Source organism: Trachypithecus francoisi, unplaced genomic scaffold, assembly GCF_009764315.1.
Source record: "Trachypithecus francoisi isolate TF-2019V2 unplaced genomic scaffold, Tfra_2.0 Lachesis_group3, whole genome shotgun sequence".
Classification (NCBI taxonomy): domain Eukaryota; kingdom Metazoa; phylum Chordata; class Mammalia; order Primates; family Cercopithecidae; genus Trachypithecus; species Trachypithecus francoisi.
In genome coordinates, this window is record NW_022681468.1 from 52,674,871 (window position 1) to 52,697,539 (window position 22,669).

At 38.6% G+C, this 22,669-nt stretch overlaps 1 protein-coding gene across 2 annotated transcripts; it reads right to left on the minus strand.

Annotated features, from left to right (window-relative positions):
- Positions 1-427: 427 nt before the first annotated feature.
- Positions 428-22,459, minus strand: PSMC6 (proteasome 26S subunit, ATPase 6). Of its 2 annotated transcripts, none has more exons than XM_033188026.1 (14): positions 22,302-22,459; positions 21,249-21,328; positions 21,116-21,155; positions 20,827-20,879; positions 18,159-18,226; positions 17,803-17,917; positions 15,350-15,437; positions 11,188-11,249; positions 10,977-11,100; positions 9,953-10,014; positions 7,732-7,852; positions 7,523-7,603; positions 4,423-4,494; positions 428-925 (listed from the first exon to the last, which is right to left on the minus strand). In XM_033188026.1, exons 1-14 carry the CDS (start codon positions 22,426-22,428, stop codon positions 807-809), a joined length of 1,212 nt encoding a protein of 403 aa, XP_033043917.1. In that variant the 5' UTR covers positions 22,429-22,459; the 3' UTR covers positions 428-806. The 2 variants fall into 2 exon arrangements, with proteins under 2 accessions (XP_033043917.1, XP_033043918.1); XM_033188027.1 differs by lacking the exon at positions 22,302-22,459 and adding an exon at positions 22,103-22,279 and having other exon boundaries at positions 430-925.
- Positions 22,460-22,669: the final 210 nt, after the last annotated feature.

Below are 22,669 nucleotides of genomic sequence, written 5' to 3' on the forward strand. Positions count from 1 at the left end.
AAAGTATAGTATATGCAAAATTGTGCGTATGTTATAATTTTTCCTGGAAGAGGGTCCAGACCTTCACATCCTCAACAGGGACCTATCATCTTACATAAACCAAGAAAACCAAGTCACATATTAGCAAATATTCCATTGAATCATACTCTTTAAAAAGTTATGGATGTGCATGTATATTTTCAATTAATCAACAATGAGCTTAATCACAGTAGATGAAGAATATGTAAATACTATCTGGAAGGAGGAGTATAGACATACCCACACATCCATGTTTTATTTAAGAACATGATCTTATGAACACCAAGTATGGGTACTATTTTAAAATAATATTCAAAAATCCACAATCCATCTGGGTTATCAAATAGTTTACTTGCTAAAGAACCTAAAGGACCATAGTAAATGCACTCTTAGAAAAGACAAGAATATATATGTAGGAGAACTAAATCAAACAGATTTTATTCAACTTTTTAGATGAGGAAAACAAATGATACAAAATAAGTCATAAGAAATGCTTTCTTATACCACTATCTCAAACAACTTTCAATGTTTTACAAAATGCTCACACAGCAAATATGAAAAGCTTCAACACTCTTCCTTTGTAACTTGCTGCAATAAATGCAGCTTTAACAAACATACAAATTTCTTCTGTATCATAAAAGTTGAATTACTAATTTTTATGATGTTACTCATATTTTTATTCATATACTTTTAATGACATCATTGCCAATACATACATTATTTTCTTTAACTTTATTTTTACATTAAGCCAATATCTGTCATGCAGCCATCAAAAATCTTACAGTAAATTACACAGGTTTGTAGTCCAATTTAGACTCTAGCTTCTTAGAATCAGCCACTTTTCTGACTGCTTTCATGAAGTCTTCTTGTACTACAAAATCATGATCAGCACGAATTGCGAACATACCTGTGGAGAATAAAAAAACATGACTGATATATATCACATATGAATTATATGTTCATTATATGAAAAACAATATAATTATATGGAATAAATGTGAAGTTTGTAATTTGCTAAAAATAGTTCTAATTTGCTAAAAACCAGTAGTTCTAATTTGCTAAAAACCACTATCTTTTTTCAATTAAAATCCACAGGCTGGGTGCAGTGGCTCACACCTGTGATCCCAACACTTTGGGAGGCCAAGGTGGGCAGAGCGCGAGGTCAAGAGATTAAGACCATCCTGGTCAACATAGTGAAACCCCATCTCTACTAAAAAGAAAAAAAAAGAAGAAGAAAAAAAAAAATTAGCTGGGCATGGTGGCGCACGCCTGTAGTCCCAGCTACTTGAGAGGCTGAGGCAGGAGAATGGCTTGAACCCAGGAGGCGGAGGTTGCAGTGAGCCGAGATCGTGGCACTGCACTCCAGCGTGGCAACAGCAAGACTCCATCTCAAAAAAAAAAAAAAAAAAAAAAAAAAAAATCCATAGTAGTGGTGTGATTATTTTCTAAAACAAAAACAGGTGAGACAATTATATGAATATTTAACATCCAGTTCAAGGCTGGGCACGGTGGCTCAAAACTGTAATCCTAACACTTTGGGAAGCCAAGGTGGACAGATCACCTGGGGTCAGGAGTTTGAGACCAGCCTAGCAAATATGGTAAAAACCCCATCTCAAACACAAAAATTAGCCGGGCGTAGTGGTGGGCGTCTGTAACCCTAGCTACTTGGGAGGCTGAGGCAGGCGAATTGCTTGAACCCAGGAGGCGGAGGTTGCAGTGAGCCAAGATCATGCCACTGCAATCCAGTCTGGGTGACAGAGTGAGGCTCCATCTCAAAAAAATAAAATAAAATCAGGCTCAAATGGTCCCTGTATCTGATTGTAGATCTTACTAAAAACAAACATAAATAATCAAAGCAAATCAAAACTACCAACAACACGTACACATTTTAAGCATAATTTAACTTGACAGGAAGCAATTTGCTAGAAGGCACACATTTCTGGGGAAAAAAAAATCTTGAGTAAGTTTGATAGCCATTCTTTGTTAATAATCAAAAACTTTGAGAATAGGGAATCACACAGAAAGCCAACAGCAGGTTTTAGCAAAACTCAGAGTCATTATTCATGTGTTAAAATTTACCTAATTTATGTACAAATTGGTATTTTTATTTGATTCATATTTGAGTATCACAACTCAATTTTTTCCTTCAACTTTTTGACAAGTACCTTCTCAAATACTATTTGACAAAGAGGTGAAAGTTTCCTTGTATGTAGTTTTTTAAACATTAGTTGTGTCATGGATATGGGTCCCAGATTTTGAGATAATCCTAACTCATGATAAACTAAAGCAGGTAAGGTTATTGCTATCTACTAATTAAATGAATTCTATATTTCCATTGAGGATCTGCCTGTATGGAATTTTCACTTACATAAAATAAGGGAGTTAAAATAGAAGATTTCAAGGATTATTCCCTATCTTGTTTCCTTTCTAGATGTCTACATAAGGAAACAATCTATGTTGTCCTAGAAACCAGGTGAATGGAAATGACTGATTTTTAAAAAAATAAAGTTTCAAAACTTATTTAGAAAGCTACAGTGAAACTAGGTAAGTTATTTTTGTAAACCCTGCACACATAGCTGTTTTCCAAATCTCTTTAGTGAATGAGTAAATCTACACAAGAGATGCCTGGCCAGGCCTGGTAGCTTGCACCTGTAATCCCAGCACTTTCGGAGGCCCATGTGGGTGGATTACTCGGGCCCAGGAATTTGAGACCAGCCTGGGCAACATGGTGAAACCTGTCTCTACAAAAAAATACAAAAATTAGCTGGGCGTGGTGGCGCACGCCTGTAGTCCCAGCTACTGGGAGATAAAGGAGAAATGATCAGGTCTGGGCTACAGGGAGCAGTGATCATGCCACTGCACTCTAGCCTGGGCCAGACTGAGACTCCATCTCAAAAGAAAAAATAAAACAGATATATTCTAATCCAAAAAAAGAAAATGTCAGGACCTGAACAGGAAGGGCAACTATAGTTGAATCAACTGTATTTTAACTTACAGAAAATGTTAACAAAAAAGGCTTGAAGTCTAAAACGAAAATAAGAATTTCAGTATGCTTCCAGATGTGAATATCCCACCTAGTTAAAAAAACTAAAATTTTAATCCACACAGAAGTTATAGCTCATTTGCAATAACTAAAGGTAAATTTGTAAGAATATGTAAGGGGAAAAAAAGCATATAATTTGATAGCAACAGCCTTTAAGTTCACTGCACAGCTTGCATTTGGATTACAATCTAACCAAAACAATCTTCTGATAATAATTTGGTCTGGTTTACATTTTGGAAAGAGAATGTCATAAATTACTCTAACTTGTTCAAGCTATATGATAGTTTACCTCTAAACAGTTTAGTTTATTGATAAGGCTCTGTGAGCATGATTTACCCTGATTTGTATTGACAGCATTTCTAGATGTGAACGGAAGTATCCGACCTGCATATTGATGCAGATACTGACTCACAGCATACCCAGTACCCATGAAGATACTTGTACTGAGAAGCCCTCCCTGAGCAGCCACTTTAAACACTGTGTTGAATTTACTAAGGGTAAACATGATATGAAAAGCAAGAGGAAATCACATATTCTAATACTTAAGAAAATCTATAACCTATAAAGTCAGTAACTATACTGTAGAAGTTTATTTTTTCTATTTAAAGATTCTGTATGGAAGACAAAAACTAAATGATTCTAGGTAGGGTATGAAAGCTACTTGGTACTGGAAATAAAAATAGCATCACACAATTTTTACATACAATGTAGAAGTGAAAAAAATAGTATCACACAATCCACAGAGAATTATATTTAAATACTACATTTTACACAAATGGCATGATCACATAATTCATAAATCAATCATTCAAAACACTGCTCATAGACTAGTATCAGACAACATACATGATCCATTTTGCAGCAGATACCTCTGGTGCTTGCCCATTCTAATTCCAGCCACAGGTGTAGTAGGCAATTCTGTAGAGCCTCAGACTTACTTCAGGGGGCCAGTGTTCTATTACATGCCTCTCCTTCCACATTCTGCCCTAAGGCATGTGGAAGTGCAAAGGAGTTAACACTACCAAGGGCAAATCACATCCAATGGGGAATGAGTACTGGTAAATCAATGTTCTAGTCTCCCAACTTTCAGCTGGGTGATCCTGGTAGGCATTCTGTATGTTTCTCTGAGATCTAACCTCCCTTTCCCACAGCACCTACCTCAATGGTGCACCCTCATATTAGCTTTCCCTCTTTCCATCTCGCTTACTCTGTTTCTCCTATTTCCTGGAATCAATTCCTAAAAGAACAGCATCAACTGAAATCCTTGCAAAGTGTAGGCTCTGCTTTTGGACAAACTCAAAACAATTTCAGCAAATTTTAAAAATCAAAATCAGTAGTAAAATTGTACTTTAAACCCTTACCTGCTTCAGTACAAACATTTCTCAGGTCTGCTCCATTAAAGCCATCTGAAAGCTTCACAATTGCTTCATAATCTGTTTAGAAAAAATACTGGAAATTAGTTTTAAAAATTAGACCTTTACTTGATTTATGCCCACATCGAAAATTTAAACTGAAGAGCTTACTTTGAGTTTGATCAGCTAGACATCACCTCTGTTAACATTCCACAATATTAATATGCAGAAACTAAGACTTCTGTTAAATAAACCAGCACCAAGCAGAATTAGACACACCCCTGAAACTTTAAAAACAGGAAAATCACCAAAATCTCAAAATACCTTAACCTATTTTTATACAGTGAAATAGCTATGCACATGTGAACTCCAGATACCTGTTAAGCTATGACTTTTATCAAAACTGTAACCAAATCTTTAATTTGAATAAACCTATAACACTCAAAACCAATTATAACAATGGAATTTACTTTGTTTAATCATACAAGCCAAATATAAAGTATAGCAAAACTGAAATGTAATCAGACATAATTGTATCACATGGAATTTTTGAATGCTACTGCAGGCATTAGCTAGCTTCTCTGGTTTCTGTGCAAGATTCAAGTGGTGAAGTATCAGATCTATGGTAGCAGTAATAAAGTGAGCTCCACCCACCCACATAACAGACATGAATCGAAGAGCTATAGGATTGGGGTAGCAGCAATGGATCTGATACAGAATAGGAAGAGAAATAAGACAGCACAGGCTACTACAGTTTGAATAACTTTGATGATGCACTCTTTTGTCAGGCAATATAGGGCATGTCGTTCTCTATTTGAAATCCTACAGATATTCATGAATTGTCTTTAATCAGGTTTGAGTTCATTGTAAACTTCCTGAGAGCAAGAATTCCCACGGCTAGCACAATATCTGGCATCTAGCAAGAGTTCAGTATTTGTGGAAGAAACCTACACATTGACATCCTTTGTTCAGTTCAGTCTTTCCAGTTCAAAACTCTCTAACAGGAGCAATGAAGATAGTGAAAGGCAACAATCAGCTATTTGTCATTATTTCAGACCATTAACTTCTAAAGAGTTTTTAAGGCTACCTGGAAATTATACTAGATTTCCCTAGTTTGGAGGTCAGCAAACTTTTTATGTAAAGGGCCAGAGAGTAAATACTGTATGCTTTGCAGTCCATATGGTTTCTGTTGTAACTATTCAACTCAGCTATTCTAGTAGGAAAGCAACCATAGACAACGGATAAATGAGCATGCTTGGGTTACAACAAAACTTTGTTTCCAAAAACACAGGGCAGGCAGAATTTGGCTCACAAGCCATGTTTTACTGGCCTGTACCCTAGTCCAATCCCTCACTTCCATAGGTAATGACTTTATACCTTCTCCTCTGTCCTCAAATCTCTAATACTTCCCTATCTTCATTCTGAATGTGCATTCTACTTCACTGAGAAAACAGAAGCATTCAGAAAAAAACACTTCTACAAGTTTCTGCACTATCTAAGAACCTGTCCTCATAAGCATCTATGTACTCTGCCTTTCCTCCAGTCTCATAAAAGTACACATATATATAGGGCCAATCCGCCTTCAAGGAAAGAACATTGCCAATTTCTCTTTCTGCTAGGTCATTCCCAGCAGCATTATTAAAAAAAAAAAAAAAAAAAAAAAAAGAGGGGGTTGTAAACTCTTCCATCTTAAAGAAAACTCTGCCAAATCCTCATCAGCATTCCCCTTCTACTTCTTCTGTCCCCTCTGTGGAACTCTTTTTTTTTTTTTTTGAGACGGAGTCTCGCTCTGTAGCCCAGGCTGGAGTGCAGTGGCCGGATCTCAGCTCACTGCAAGCTCCGCCTCCCGGGTTCACGCCATTCTCCTGCCTCAGCCTCCCGAGTAGCTGGGACTACAGGCGCCCGCCACCTCGCCCGGCTAGTTTTTTGTGTTTTTTAGTAGAGACGGGGTTTCACCATGTTAGCCAGGATGGTCTTGATCTCCTGACCTCGTGATCCGCCTGTCTCGGCCTCCCAAAGTGCTGGGATTACAGGCTTGAGCCACCGCGCCCGGCCCCCTCTGTGGAACTCTTAAAAGAAATGTCTAAACTCAATGCCTCTCTTCTCAATCTCTCTGAAACCCATCTGAAATAGGCTTCTCCACCACTCCCAAGAAGCTACTTTTGACAAGATTACCAATTACCTCCACATAGTTAAATCCAAAGGTCTACTCTGAGAACTCTTTATCTGACCTATTGTCAGCATTTAACAGGAATAAATTTAAAACAACAACAAAAAAACCAAACCAAAAAAACCAGGCCGGGTACAGATGCACATGCCTGTTATCCCAGAACTTTGGGTGGCCGAGATGGGCAGATTGCTTGAGCCCAGTAGTTCAAGATCAGCCTGGGCAACATGGTGAAACCCCTTCCCTACAAAAAAACAAGCCAGGGTTGGTGGTATGTGCCTGCAGTCCCAGCTAATCAGGAGGGTGAGGTGTGAGGATCATTTGAGCTTAGGAGGCAGAAGTTGCAGTGAGCTGGGATCACACCACTGCACTCCAGCCTGGGCAAGAGTGAGACCCTATCTCTAAAAAATTACCTTCTTGGTCAGTCCTTCCCCATGCTAATCCTCCCTGTCGTTTAAAAATGTATATCCTCATGCCTGCTCCTGGCACTTCCCTAATTTCCTATCCCCCTTTTCTTTTTTTCTCCCCCGAAACAGGGTCTTGCCAAACTGGAGCACATGATCAAACTCCTGGCCTCAAGTGATCCTTCTGCCTCGGCCTCCCAAAGCATTAGGATTACAGGAGTGAGCCACCATGCCCACCCCCACTTTCTTGCTTTATTTTTCTCCATAGCACTTATCATCATCTATTATACTTTGTTTTACTAACTTTATGTTTTTTCCTAACAAAAATGTAAGTTCTCTAATGGTAGATTTGTCTGTTTTGTTCCTTGATATATCGTCAGCCCTTACAAAACACTTACAATGGTTCCCAGCATATAGTAGATGCTCAATAACTATTTGCTGAATTTAAAGCCAGATTTAGGAAACTATCAGTAATTTCTAACAGTATTTTTCTTCATTTACCAAATGTAAATACATATAAAATAGATGACTTCCTTACCTATTTCACCATGCTTTGTAATGGGACCTGCGTGGATTTTCAGTATGTCTAACCTTGCTTGTTCATTTGGCAAATCAATATCTGAAAATAAAAAATTATTTTATAGTCCAGTTTTATCTTTTATAAAATACAGTGGAAGGTGAAGTGAAGCACAGAAAAACAAATGGGCACAAAGGGAAATGGATAGTAGGTGAAGAACCTTAACTCACGTATTTTTCTATCTAATCTTCCTGGACGCAGCAAAGCAGGATCCAGTGTATCTGGTCTGTTTGTAGCCATGATCATTTTAACTCTATGCAGAGTATCAAATCCATCCATTTGATTCAGTAACTAAGAATATTAAGAATCAGATTTTACAAACATTCTAACCATTAAAAAAATAGCATGCACCTTTTATATATCTAATGCCATGAAATGTATTGTCTACAGATAGATATGTTCTATCTTCAGAATGGTCATTTGATAGAATTCTAATTTTCTCTCTATTATATAAAGGGATATACTTTCTAGCCTCAAAGTTCTAAACTAAATTATGTGCCTTTTAATAGCTATGTATCTTTCTATAGCTACCAGGTAGTTTTAATAAATCTGAAGGCTTCCATCATGTCAAGAATTATGAAATTAAACTATGTGGATCTAATTTCCAAAGTCCAAAATTTTATTATTTTTTTAAATAAAAGCTAATAATAAAACCCAATATATAAAGTGCTTATATGTCAGACATAACATTTATATTAGGATAACTGGATACAAAGATTTTTCTACAAATTTGATAGTAAATCCATAATTTTTTTTTTTTGAGACAGAGTTTCACTCTGTCACCCAGGCTGGAATACGGTGGCCTGATCATCGCTCACTGCAACCTCCGCCTCCTGGGCTCAACCAGTCCTCCCACCTCAACCTCCTGAGTAGCTGAGGGACTTTTTTTTTTTTTTTTTGAGACAGATTCTTGCTCTGTTGCCCAGGCTGGAATGCCATGGGGTGATCTCAGCTCACTGCAACCTCCGCCTCCTGGTTCAAGCAATTCTCCTGCCTCAGCCTCCTGAATAACTGGGATTACAGGCACGTGCCACCACACCTGGCTAATTTTTGTATCTTTAGTAGAGACACTACATTGGCCAGGCTGGTCTCGATGCCCAGACCTCATGATCTGCCCATCTGGGCCTCCCAAAGTGCTGGGATTACAGGCAGAAGTCACCATGTCTGGTCTATTTTTTCAAATAATTCTGTACACAGAAATATTGAAAGACATAAAAAATATTGTCTCAATTTCTAAAGTTTTCTTGAATAAATGAAAAACCTTACTGCATTTAACAAACTCTAAAATATAGCAAGTCTGACAATGTGTTAGTTGATGATAGTTACTTGAATAAAATTAGTATTTGTGTCATTTAAAAATATCTCAATTTAGGCCGGGCAAGGTGGCTCAAGCCTGTAATCCCAGCACTTTGGGAGGCCGAGACGGGCGGATCACGAGGTCAGGAGATCGAGACCACCCTGGCTAACACGGTGAAACCCCATCTCTACTAAAAAAAAAATACAGAAAACTAGCCGGGCGAGGTGGCGGGCGCCTGTAGTCCCAGCTACTCGGGAGGCTGAGGCAGGAGAATGGCGTAAACCCGGGAGGTGGAGCTTGCAGTGAGCTGAGATCCGGCCACTGCACTCCAGCCTGGGCGACAGAGCGAAACTCCGTCTCAACAACAACAACAACAACAACAACAACAACAACAAATATCTCAATTTAAGGTTTCTAAGATATTTTATAATTTCCAAATACTATGTATCTTCTGAGCAGTTCTGTATAATTTATGAAAAGAGATTTTTCAAATACTCCTAAGAAGAAAGAATTTGACACTGCATTTCCCATGCTACCTAGTTTCTATTTGAAGTGGCAAATGTATTTGGACTCTTGCTATCATTTTCACAGAATTTGGAGTGGGGAAAGGTAAAACTGGGGGAAAGCTTTATGTGCATTCTTTCATTGTGTCAACTATCCTCTTCAATTATCAAAACTATTTTAATTGCCTCAGTCTCAGCAATAAAATGAGAGAAAAAATAATTTTTAGAGCAGCTGCATACATAATTATAGCTCATTTATCGCCAACGGTTTTAATATGACCATTACATAAAATGTCTTCATAAAACTACCACAAGATCACATTCATAAGAATTTAAATATATGAATGACTGATCTGCTCAAAAACACACAGAATAGTACAGGTATATACCAAATGGAATTTGGCAGATAGCTTTATTTTTTAGTTGTCATTTTCTTAGAGTTTGTGAGAAACATGTTCGTTCCTGACAATATTTTCAAATTTTGTATTTCATTTAAAATGTTCTATATATTTTGACTATCAAATATGCAATGTTCAGTTCTTCATTTAATAAACATTGGTTTCTTTATAAACCCCCTTTACCAAATATTACCTCCATTAACGTTCTCTGAATCTCTCTGTCAGCTGAAGTACCCTCAGAAAACCGACGACCACCTAAAATAGTAGATTTGGAAATTTATATGCATTACTCTTTTCCTCTATAACCATCATTTAAGAAAACAGAACATAACAGTCTGTGCTTAAAACATTAAGATGAAAACTAAAGAGTAAGAATTATGCTGACAAAGTTAGACTGGATTTTGGTGTAACATTTCTCATTTTGTTAAAGTGAAAGTTTTATTTATTTATTTATTGAGACGGAGTTTCGCTTTGTCGCCAGGCTGCAGTGCAGTGGCGTGATCTTAGCTCACTGCAACCTACACCTCCTGGGTTCAAGCGATTCTCCTGCCTCAGCCTCCTCAGTAGCTGGGATTACAGGCACGTGCCACCACATCCAACTAATTTTTGTATTTTTAGTAGAGACAGGGTTTCACCATGTTGGCCAGCATGGTCTCAATCTCCTGACCTCGTGATCTGTCCACCTCGGCCTCCCAAAGTGCTGGGATTACAAGCGTGAGCCACCGCTCCCGGCCGTGAAAGGTTATTAAAACCGGTTAAAGTAACATCTAATTCATTTTGGTATCTACTTCTTACAAATCACAATTATAGATTAAGAGAGGGGGGAAAAAGGTTCTTTTCATTTATTTATTTTTTATTTTTTTATTTTATTTTATTTTTTTGAGACAGAGTCTCGCTTTGTCACCCAGGCTGGAGTGCAGTGGCGGCATCTTGGCTCACTGCAAGCTCCGCCTCCCGGGTTCACGCCATTCTCCTGCCTCAGCCTCCGAGTAGCTGGGACCACAGGTGCACACCACCACGCCCAGCTAATTTTTTGTATTTTTAGTAGAGACGGGGTTTCACCCTGTTAGCCAGGATGGTCTCGATCTCCTGACCTCGTGATCCACCTGCCTCGGCCTCCCAAAGTGTTGGGATTACAGGCGTGAGCCACGGCGTGCGGCCGTTCTTTTACATTTAAAAAAATGTCCTAAAACTTTCAACAAGGGTGTTATTCTTACCAATAGCATCTATTTCATCCATAAAAATAATGCATGGTTGATGGTCTCTGGCATAATTAAACATTTCTCTGATCAAACGAGCACTTTCACCAATGTACTTGTCTACAATAGAACTAGATACAACCTGATTAAAGGAAAAACAGGAAGGTAAATATAAGATAATTCAAGTAAAATTAAATTTCAATTAAGTACAAAATAATCTTCCCTTTACCTTTAAGAAATTGCAGTCCAGCTGGCTAGCAACGGCTCGCGCCAAGAGTGTTTTTCCCGTACCTAAGAATGACAAAAAGAAGTCTTAATTAGATGGTAAGGTAGAAAATATTTGTTTTGAGACAGGCAATCACTCTGTCACCTAGGCTGGAGTGTGACGAGATCACAGCTCACTGCAACCTTGACCTCAGGCCCAAGCGATTTTCCCACCTCAGCCTCCCAAGTAGCTGGGATCACAGGCACGTGCCATCACGCACAGCTAAGTTTTTTGTTTGTCTGTTTGTTTTTCAGAGACGGGGTCTCTCTGTGTTGCCCAGGCTGGTCTTGAACTTCTGGGCTCAAGTGATACTGCCACCTTGGCCTCCCAAAGTGCTGGGCTTACAGACAGAAGCCACCGCACTTGGCCTATGTGAAACAAATTTTTAAAATCCTTTTAAGAATATAATCGTTTGGCAAGTAAATTTTCCAAAATGAAAGCTAAATCCTAAACAGAATTTTCATTTAAAATTCCAAAGTACTTGGCCGGGCGTGGTGGCTCACGCCTATAATCCCAGCACTTTGGGAAGCTGAGGCGGGTGGACCACAAGGTCAGGAGATTGAAGCACAGTGAAACCCCGTCTCTACTAAAAATGCAAAAAATTAGCTGGGTGTGGTGGCACGTGCCTGTAGTTCCACCTACTGGGGAGGCTGAGGCAGGAGAATCGCTTGAATCCGGGAGGTGGAGGTTGCGTGAGCCAATAATCTCACCACTGCATGCCAGCCTGGGTGACAGAGTAAGACCTGGTCTCAAATTAAAAAAAAATTCCAAAGTACTTTTGCTCTCAACATTAAAATTTTAATTAAAATATAATTTTTTAAAATCAATTTTAAATTGACAAATAAATTGTATATTTATGGGTTAAATTATGATATATGTATATATTGAAGAATGATTAAATCAGGCGAATCCACATATCCATCACCTCACATGCTTATCATTACTTTGTGGTTAGAACATTTAAAATCTACTTTTAGCAATTTTGAAATAGCTAATATGTTATTATAGTCACCATGCTATGCAATAAATCACCTAGAACTTATTCCTCCTAAGTGAACTTTATATCCTTTGATGAACATCTCCCCATCCCCATACACCACCACAACTTCTGGTAACGACCATTCTACTCTTGGTTTCTATGAGCTCAATTTTTAAACACATGAAAATGAGATTATGTGGTAACTGTCTTTCTGTGTCTGGCTTATTTCACTTAGTATAACATCCTCTAGATTCATCCATATTGTCACAAATGACAGGGTTTCCTTTTTAAAGGCTGAATAGTATTCCAATGTGTATATTTACATTTCTTTTTCTGTTTTATTGAAGCAGAGTTTCACTCTTGTTGCCCAGGCTGGAGTGCAATAGTGCGACCTTGGCTCACCGCAACCTCCGCCTCGCAGGTTCAAGTGATTCTCCTGCCTCCGCCTCCCGAGTAGCTGGGATTACAGGCATGAACTACCACACCCAGCTAATTTTGTATTTTCAGCAGAGACGGGGTTTCTCTATGTTGGTCAGGTTGGTCTCAAACTCCTGACCTCAGGTGATCCACCTGCCTCAGCCTCCCAAAGTGCTGGGATTACAGGCGTGAGCCACCACACCTGGCCACCACATTTTCTTTATCCATTCATCCATTGATGGGCAATTTTTAGGCCGTTTCTGTATCTTGGCTATTGTGAAATAATCATGGGAGGGCAGCTATCTCTGACACACTGATTTCAATTCCTTTAGATATAAACCCAGAAGTGGGACGGCTGAATCATACAGTAATTCTATTTTTAGTTTTTTTTTTTTTTCTATTTTTAGTTTTTTGAGGAACCTCCATGTTTTCAAAAATGGCTGTGCTAATTTACATTCCCATCAATAGTGTACAAGGGTTCTTTCTTTTTTCTCCACATGCTGCAAACACTTGTTATCTTTTGCCTTTTTTATAATAGCTCTCTACTTACAACATGGACTATGACAGAAACTGCTGTTACATTAAAATACGTTCGTCTATCCTGTACACTGACTGGATCTTTTACTTATGCATATTTTAACATCAAGCATTGATTATTTGGAAACTACTGGTTGAGTTATGGAAATCTTCCAAACGTTGACATTTTTCATTACACAATATAAAAAATTTTTGTTATTCTCACGACTTATCTGATCAGAAAAGTCTTTAAGTATTAATATATTACAAGGCTGCCGTGGCTGGGCAATGTGGCTCATGTCTATAATCCCAGCACTTTGGGAGGCTGAGGTGGGTGGGTTGCTTGAGCCCAGGAATTCAAGACCAGCCTGGGCAACATGGAAAAACCCTGCCTCTACTAAAAACACAAAAATTAGCCTGGCATGGTGGCACACACCTGTAGTCCCAGCTACTCAGGAGGCTGAGGTGGGAGAATCACCTGAGCCCAAGAGGTAGAAGTTGCAGTGAGCCAAGATGATCACGCCACTGCACTCCAGCCTGTGCAACAGAGTAAGACCTTATCTAAAAAAATTTAAAAAGGAAAAAGAAAAGAAAAAAAAGAAAAAGCTGTCAACCACATAGTGCCAGATATATGTTTTTAAAAATTCTAATTTTCACCTGACAATTCAAATTTTATCACTGGCAACAGATGGTGTCAGTTGTTTAACATGACAGGCTCAATTTGTTCGCTTTGGAAAAAATGTGAGGCAAATAACCAAAAACCAGTCTTGAGTAATCAATAACTAATAACCAGTAACCAGTCTGATAACCATAGCATGTTTGTAAATGGTCCATTCAAGCAAAAATACTATTGCATAAAAAGCAACGAATTCAGCTGGCAACTTAAATAACTGTGCAAGTGTTTTTCTTAAAGACAACTATCTTATTCAATATGCAGCAGAAATACTTTATATGTATTTTCCATTTCATCACAAAGAACACAAAATATTACACAAAGACGAAGATTTAATAAAATTAATAATTTTTACTGTTTCACCAAGGACTTTAAAGTGAAACTGACTTTTTTTACACAGCAAGTATGTGGCAGTGAAGAACACAATGGTTACTAACTGGCACTGTTTCGTGCCACTAACGCTGATTCACACTACAGTGCAAGTAATTTAATTTTACCCATGTTGCTCTTAACACCATCAGCACAAATGTCAGCACAGTGGAAGAGCCAAACAACATTTTAGTTTTTTGTTTTGTGTCATTGTGGGGCTATGTATGTCAAGCAGTATGCTATAGGTACATTTCTCTTATAAAAAAAAAATTTTTTTTTTTTTTTTTTTTTTGAGGAGTCTCACTCTGTCAGCCAGGCTGGACCGCGATCTCGGTTCACTGCAACCTCTGCCTCCCAGGTTCAAGCAATTCTCCTGCCTCAGCTTCCTGAGTAACTGGGATTACAGGTGTGCGCCACCAGGCCGGCTAATTTTTGTATTTTTAGTAGAGACAGGGTTTCATCATGTTGGTTGGCCAGGCTGGTCTCGAACTCCTGACCTCCGGTGATACGCCCACCTCAGCCTCCCAAAGTGCAGGGATTACAGGTGTGAGCCACCGTGCCTGGCTTAACATTTTAGTATTATAGAGTAGTTTTGACCTTACAGATTCCATGAAAGCACCTCTAGATCTGTGAACCACAATTTGAGGACTATTAAACTAGAATCACATAGCCTGTTAAGATAAATATACTGTGAGGCACGAATGCACTAAGCGTGCCTGAAAGAACAGTAAACATAAATATTCTCTCATTCTCACTCTGAACAGAGTAGAAGTTGGAACTACCCACATCAAATTTCCATCTTATGGCCACGCGCAGTGGTTCATGCCTGTAATCCCAACACTCTGGGAGGCCAAGGTGGGCAGATTGCTTGAGTCCAGGAGTTTGAAACAGCCCGAGCAACATGGCAAAATCGCTTCTCTGCAAAACATACAAAAATTAACCAGGCATGGTGATGCATGCCTGCAGTTTCAGCTACTCGGGAGACTGAGGTGGGAGAATCACTTGAGCCTGGAAGGCAGAGGTTGCAGTTAGGCAAGATTGTGCCACTGCACTAAAGCCTGGACAATAGAGAGATCCTGTCTCAAAAAAAAATAAAAATAAAAATAATTTTCATATTTTTATTCCTTAATTCATTTATCTTATTGGTGGAGTAGAAATAATTCAATACCAACCTGGTGGTCCATATAACAAACAGCCTTTTGGAGGTATTATTCCTACACGCTGAAATAACTCTGGGTTTGTAAGAGGTAATTCTATCACCTAGAAAGGAAGTTAAATGTTTCTTAAAAAGTTAGTCAAGATTTTTAATGTACTTTCAAATACTTTAAGTCAAATATCACCTTAGTTAGGTGTACACATCATAATTCATAATAGACCTAGACTTCCATGCTATGTAAAACCATTTATATTAAGAGGTTTTGCTTTAGGTAGATTTAAGATCTCTTAAATCTAAAAAAATTTAAATAATGTTTTTTAAATAAACCACACACTTGATTGGGGTGATGGTTACGCAGATATATTACTTGTCCAAACATATTTGAAATGTACACTTAAGAATCTACTTTTTTTTAATGTAAATTATACCTCAATTAAAAATTAGACTACAAAAAAATCAGTTAAGTCAAAAGAACATATAAACAAAAAAACCAACTCAAAAGATCTATACTAGTTTGCATTTGAAAATACAACACAAAATAATTCTAAAATGGGGGATGGATTTGATAACATACCAAGAGAAAAGGTATATAAAATTTTTCTCTGTTGGCGTTTTCCCACAGCAGCTTTAAAAGAACAGTATGTTCTGCTCTCAAGATTGATTCAAGGAAGAAAAGTGGAAACTAGAGATATTGAGGGATATTGAAGATCTGAAAGTCCAATTTAAATTACTTATAGTACCAGTAACTTGAGAGAGAAATTCCTTTTTTTTTTTTTTGAGACGGAGTCTATTGCCTAGGCTGGAGTGCAATGGTGCGATCTTTGCTCATTGCAACCTCTGCCTCCCAGGTACAAGAGATTCTCCCGTCTCAGCCTCCTGAGTAGCTGGGACTACAGGCACCTACCACCACACCTGGCTAATTTTTATATTTTTAGGAGAGATGGGGTTTCACCATATTGGCAGGCTTGTCTTGAACTCCTGACCTCAGATGATCCACCCACCTTGGCCTCCCAACGTGCTGGGATTAATAGGCCTGAGCCACCACAACCTAATCGAGAGAGAAATTTCTATTGAATAGTTGTGTTGGGCTAGGTGTGGTGAATCACACCTGAAAATCCCAACACTTTGGGAGGCCAAGGCTGGAGGATGGCTTGAGTTAAGGAGTTCGAGAACAGCCTGGACAACATGGTGAAACCCCATCTCTACAAAAATAAAAAAATTAGTCAAGTGTGGTGGCGCATGCCTTGAGTTACTTGGGAGGGTGAGGTGAGAGGATGACTTCAGCCTGGGAAGTAGAGGTTGTAGTGAGCTGAGACTGCACCATTGCATTCCAGCGTGGGCAAAAGAAAGAGACCCTGTCTCAAAACAAAAAAAAAAGTTGTGTCCATATGTGCATGAAGTGTGACTGGGAAAAGTCAGAAGTGAGAGAAATCAATACTCTAAAGTGCAAAGTATCTGCAGACAGTAAAGGATACCGCATGTACACATGGGATTCTTTCTGCTCCTATGGCTAATGCAGCAAATCACTGTTGAAAGTTAAGTTTTCACCATTCTATGAAGCACTTGTTCTTCCTCTGTTGCCCTTTCATTAAATACAGGTGAGAACTGCCTTTTTTTTTTTTTTTACACTTAGACCAGTGTTTCTTCAAGTATTGTCAAAGAAAAATTGGGTTTCATAATCACCTGGAATGCTAATTCCTGTGCCTACTCCCAATCTAGTCCATCAAAACCACTCAGAGGGCCTAGTAATCTTTATTTTTAATAAGTGTTCCAAAAAAATTAATGTACTGAAGTATGAAAACTGGCTTAAGGCTTAAATCAGATTGTGTAAGACATTCCAATTACTCCCATTAACTCCTAAATATTCACAGCCTAAAAATTTAGGATGAAATCCTTAGGACAATGTAATTTGCTTTACAGATAACAGTTAAGAAGCTGTCTGTGCTATGAAGTAAGGCAATCCTGATTTGATTCTTCACCTAAAAGCTTAAAAGATTTAAGACAATTCTAAAGCCAGTGGTTTTCTTGAATGGCAGCAAACAGCTTTAACAAAATAAAATATTTAAGGAATAGGTACCCTACCCTTCAGTAAGCGTGGGAAGCTAGCATTAATGAGGTTATGGAAAAAACTCATTGCACACATTATCCCAAGTAACTGATTATGATAATCAAAACCACAGGACATCAGACTACATCAATTATTCTTAGCTTTTTCTCCGTTCCTTTGCCACAAAAAGAGCAGGATTTTTCTAAAACCAATTTATCTCCAAATAAAAAAAAACAGTAATTTTCACAGCTAGAAATTCAGTGTTATTCTTCTTAGCAAGAATAGTAAATGCATAATATTCTTAACTACCATTTAGATAATTTAGACAAAAAGTACTTTTTCATCCTGTTTCTCCTGTGAAGAATCCTAAACCTACTAGTATTTATTAGCTAAGCTCAGAGAACAAAGCACACAGTACCAACCTCTCTTAATTCCCGGATCTGTTCTGATAGCCCTCCAATCTCAGAATAAGAAACGTTCCCAGGGTCCTCATGAGACATGTTATAAACCAATGGATCCACCTCTCTTGGCAAATATCTAGAATGAAAAGGTAAGTATTTTTATTTTGGAAGATATATTTTCTCTCAGCCTACAGATAGCATACAGATAACTTGCTCATACAAACACCTGCAGCTGATCTCAAAAAGATGTGCTTAATTAGAAACTAGTAAAAGGTAAAAAGTGCCAAAATATTCAGTGATCTCAAGAAGCATATATCTCAGATAAAAACCACCCTTTGTGAAAATAAAAGGTAAACTCAATAGAATAAGAAACCCACCTCATGATAGTTAGTGTAGTCATATCCAAAGCAACTCTTGTTCCTGGCTTCAGCTTACTTTTGTCAAGCTAGTTTTGTAAAACAAAAGATATTACATAAACACTTCAGAAAGGAATAACACCCTACCGAGAGTTTAATATTTAGAAGTCAAATACTCGTTTTTACCCTTCAGAGAGAACACAAATATCAGACTATAAACTCCATGCTAACAAAATGGCTTATAAAATAAGTAATTTAAAGTGATTTCCGCCTGCCCCTTAAAATAAGGCCCCTTTGTGTAATCTCAGTGTAAAATGTGAAATGACTAATATGCAAAGCTTGAGGTGGCAATGGTACAGTGACTTTGGGAATTGCTACCAAAGCATTTATAGAAAAATCCCTTAGTGAACATTTTAGGGAGAGGAAAGGGAAGCATTTTAAAGGTGTGCTCATCAGATTTATTTTGAAATGTACAGCTTCTGGGAAGAATGTGTGTTAAATGCTCATAAGAAAAGGGAAAAATGCAGTTTCCCCTTAGAGATTTTTATTAAAATGCTTTAAAATTAAAGTCCCAAAACCCAGCAACCATCATTCATGCCTTTGCTACATGACAGGCACATGCTGAGCACATTACACATTAGGTTCAATCATACTAAATAATTTCTTGGCATATCTGGCTAAAATTAGATAGAATTTAATAGATCCACCTCACACTCAGGATGTTGTTACTTTTCAAAGATGAAGTTCCTCTTTTTTTTTTTTTTTTTTTTTTTTTGAGACGGAGTCTCTGTCGCCCAGGCTGGAGTGCAGTGGTGCCATCTTGGTTCACTGCAACTTCTGCCTCCTGGGTTTAGGCAAGTCTCCTGCCTCAGCCTCCTGAGTAGCTGGGATTACAGGTGTGCGCCACCACACCTGGCTAATTTTTTTTTTGTATTTTTAGTAAAGACGGGGTTGAACCATGTTGGTCAGGCTGGTCTCGAACTCCTGACCTCATGATCTGCCCACCTCGGCCTCTCAAAGTGCTGGGATTCCAGGCATGAGCCACCCCATCTGGCCCAAGTTACTTTTTTCTTTTTCTTTTTTTGAGACGGAGTCTCACTGTCTCCCAGGCTGGAGTGCAGTGGCGTGATCTAGGCTCACTGCCAGCTCTGCCTCCCAGGTTCAAGTCATTCTCCTGCCTCAGCCTCCCGAGTAGCTGGGACCACAGGTGCCCACCACCATGCCTGGCTAATTTTTTTGTCTGTTTTTTAGTAGAGCCGGGGTTTCATCATGCTATCCAGGATGGTCTCAATCTCCTGACCTCGTGATTCACCCACCTCAGCGTCCCAAAGTGCTGGGATTACAGGCGTGAGCCATCGCACCTGGCCAAGTTACCTTTTAATAGTTTAAAAAATTGCATGCCAATACAATTTCAGGATCATATAAATTACCACTTGTCACAGGATTTTACAAAGAGCTCAAATTTAGGAAGATGGGCAAAACACTAGGGTTAATATAACAATTAAGGAAAGAAAAACGGCTAAGAAGTGAGGTTACTCGAAAAAAGAAGAGGACAGATCAATATGAAGCTATTTCAATGTTTACATCTATAGGGAATACAGGCTGAGTATTCTTAATCTGAAAATCCAAAATGCTCCACATGTGAAATTTTTTGAATGCTGACATCATGCTCAAACAAAATGCTCATTGGAGCATGCTGAATTTTTGATTTTTTAAATTAAGGATGCTCTATGAGTATAATGTAAATATTCTAAAATCTGAAGGAAAAAAAGGCCAAAATCTAAAGCATATTTCTGGCTCAAGTATTCTGGATAAGGGATACTCAACTTATATATACTTTGGCTTTTCTAATGTTTCTAGTTTTCAAATATAGTCTTGCCCTCATGCAACCTGAAATATCTTAGAAATGCCAACTTTTGGCATCCACAGAGCCCTGAAAGGGACATAAAAACCCCTTGTCAGTTTAGGTATCTAATATTTTGACTTAGAAAATGTCAACCACTTATATACTAGGCAAAATCCTAATATGAGATTTAGTTTCTGGATTAAATTATCCCTTACAGCCATGTTCTGTGAACGTTTTAAAACCTGAACCTGAAATGACAATTAAACAGAGAAAGCTCTTCCAATGAATTTAAAAGAATTCTCTATCTAAGGACACTTTCTAAAGAATAGTACATAAATTGATTTCAGACACTACTGAATGACTTGAGGTCATTTGTTGGCATCGTTGATAACTATAAAATAAAATTGAGAATTATTTCGACTTGCCCTACCCTAATCTCAATGACCTCATACAAAATTAACCTAGGCCATGGTACAGTCCATAAGTAACAGTTCTGAATGTCTAAATATAAACACAGGTAACTGATGGTATCTAACACTTGTAAGTCCTCTTTAAAAATGACATTAAAATGTTTATTTTCCAGTTCTAAAATACTTTTATTTCTAAGTGGCCATTAATAGATCTGACTGAGACAATGTAATACAGTAGCAAGTACGGAATGCTAGGAGTCAAAGCCCATGGTTTGAATTCAGGCTTTGTTAATAACTAGCTATGTCTGAACAAATCATCCTTGTGAGTTATGGGAATAAATGCCCGACCTGCTAGCCTCAAGAATGAGAGACAATAACTTACATGAAACTACTTTTGTCAATCATCAGGCCCTACACAAATATAAAGTATTACCTGTCGACGACAACCCACAACATATCTTGGTCCATTGGTAGCTTTAACAATGACTAGAAGAAAAAACATAAAAGAACTAATTGAAAAATAGAAAGTAAAAAAATACATATCCACGTTGACAGAGGGTTTAGTTGTATTTCTGTCCTTCAAGAAGACATTAGTTGAAGGAAAACTTAAGTCTATGCAAAAATACTATCTCTCTGCATTATTGTCATTAAAATAATAAGCATTTCAAAAGTTAGAGAGAGGTGGGCTATTTCTTTACTAATTAACGAGCTAATTCACTCACATTTTTCTTCAGTTAACTGTTTAAGCACTTCACCCACAATCTAAGGAAGAAAATAAAAAGCATTACTTTTTGGCAACAGCTAAATAAAAAAGCAAATTACCATGACCCCTATTCCCCAAACTCCATTACCTACCTGCCCGACACTTTGTAGGGCCTTCAGATCATTCTCAGACTTTTCGTACTGCTTGGTAAGTTCTTTTAATTGTTCCCTTACTGAAATAATACAATTTGAACATTTTTAATTGAACAGTAATCTTAGTGTGTTTAAGTGGCTACTTCTCACTTTACTGTTTACATAAGTCTATTTCACTTTACCTAAGTTTCACATCCACTATTTCAAATCATACAAGACATAATGCTGTTTGTAATGAGTAGGTGGCATGTATAACAACAAAATGTTACAGAGAAAGCACATCTTGTTTAAGCACATCTTAAGTTATATTCTTAAGATACTGACACCCTGACACTTAGGATTTGCGACTACAAATCCCAATGATAATCAGACCCTTCCTCACCTCTTCACCTACCCACTTGGATTATTCTCTGATATTCTACCCTAAATAAAGTTAACAAATGCAGTTCTCCACAGAATCATTTAATTATGGTCCTCCTTCATTTAATTAAACCACTCATGCTTTTCAATGAAAATGAAGTGAAAAAAAAGTTAAGCACTAAGGAGGTAAGGGAAATGTGTATGCCTGATACAGTACAACACGAAACACGACAAAAGCCGATATGGGTTATTATGACAAATGGAACACTTCTCTCTAAAGCTCCGCGGCCGTCTTTCGACGGCCAAGAACAAGCCGACTCCCTGAGTCTCATCTCTTGTTTGAGCTTGCTTGACTCAAGTGCCTTTCCCTCTCCGAGTCCCGGGGCTCCACCAGCACTACCCTCCTTGCACCCTACCCTGGGAAACATCCTCGGCCCACTTCCCCACTCCTCCTCTACTTCTTTTTCATTTCCACCTCAAGGCCGTTCGGTCACCTAGGCTGGACTGGTCCATTTCTACACCCGAAGGAGTGCTGCTCCACAAGCTCAGGGCCGGATGACAAAGCGCCTTGTCCCTCACCGAGGCCTGGTCATCTCTAAGGCTCGGTTGCTGGGCTCGGCCAAAGGCTTCTACTTTGTCAGAGGCAGAAGCGAATCGAGGCACTTGATTACATGGAAAGAAAGGTGCACTCACACTCCTTAAGACGGCCGTCGATCTCCTTGTGCTCAAGCAGCTTCTTGCGGTAGTCCTGAAGCGCCTTATCTCTAGGGTCCGCCATGATGAGAAGCCGTCTCTCATAGGGGATGCCGGGAATGGCCATGGCCGTCCGGGCGGGGGAAGGGGCGGGGCGAGGGACGAAACCCGGCCTGGAGGGGTGGGTTCGCCCATGAACCCGCCCCTTCCGGTTGGCCCCGCCTTTCTCTTCCGCTTCCACCTCTGTGTCTCGGTTCACCTAGAACGCCGACATACACTGAAAGAGGTCTACACCCACACCGTTTCCGGCAGGCCGAGATGGGTAAAGCAGGACTCAGTTATCTCGGTCTTCCCCTTAGAGGCCTCAG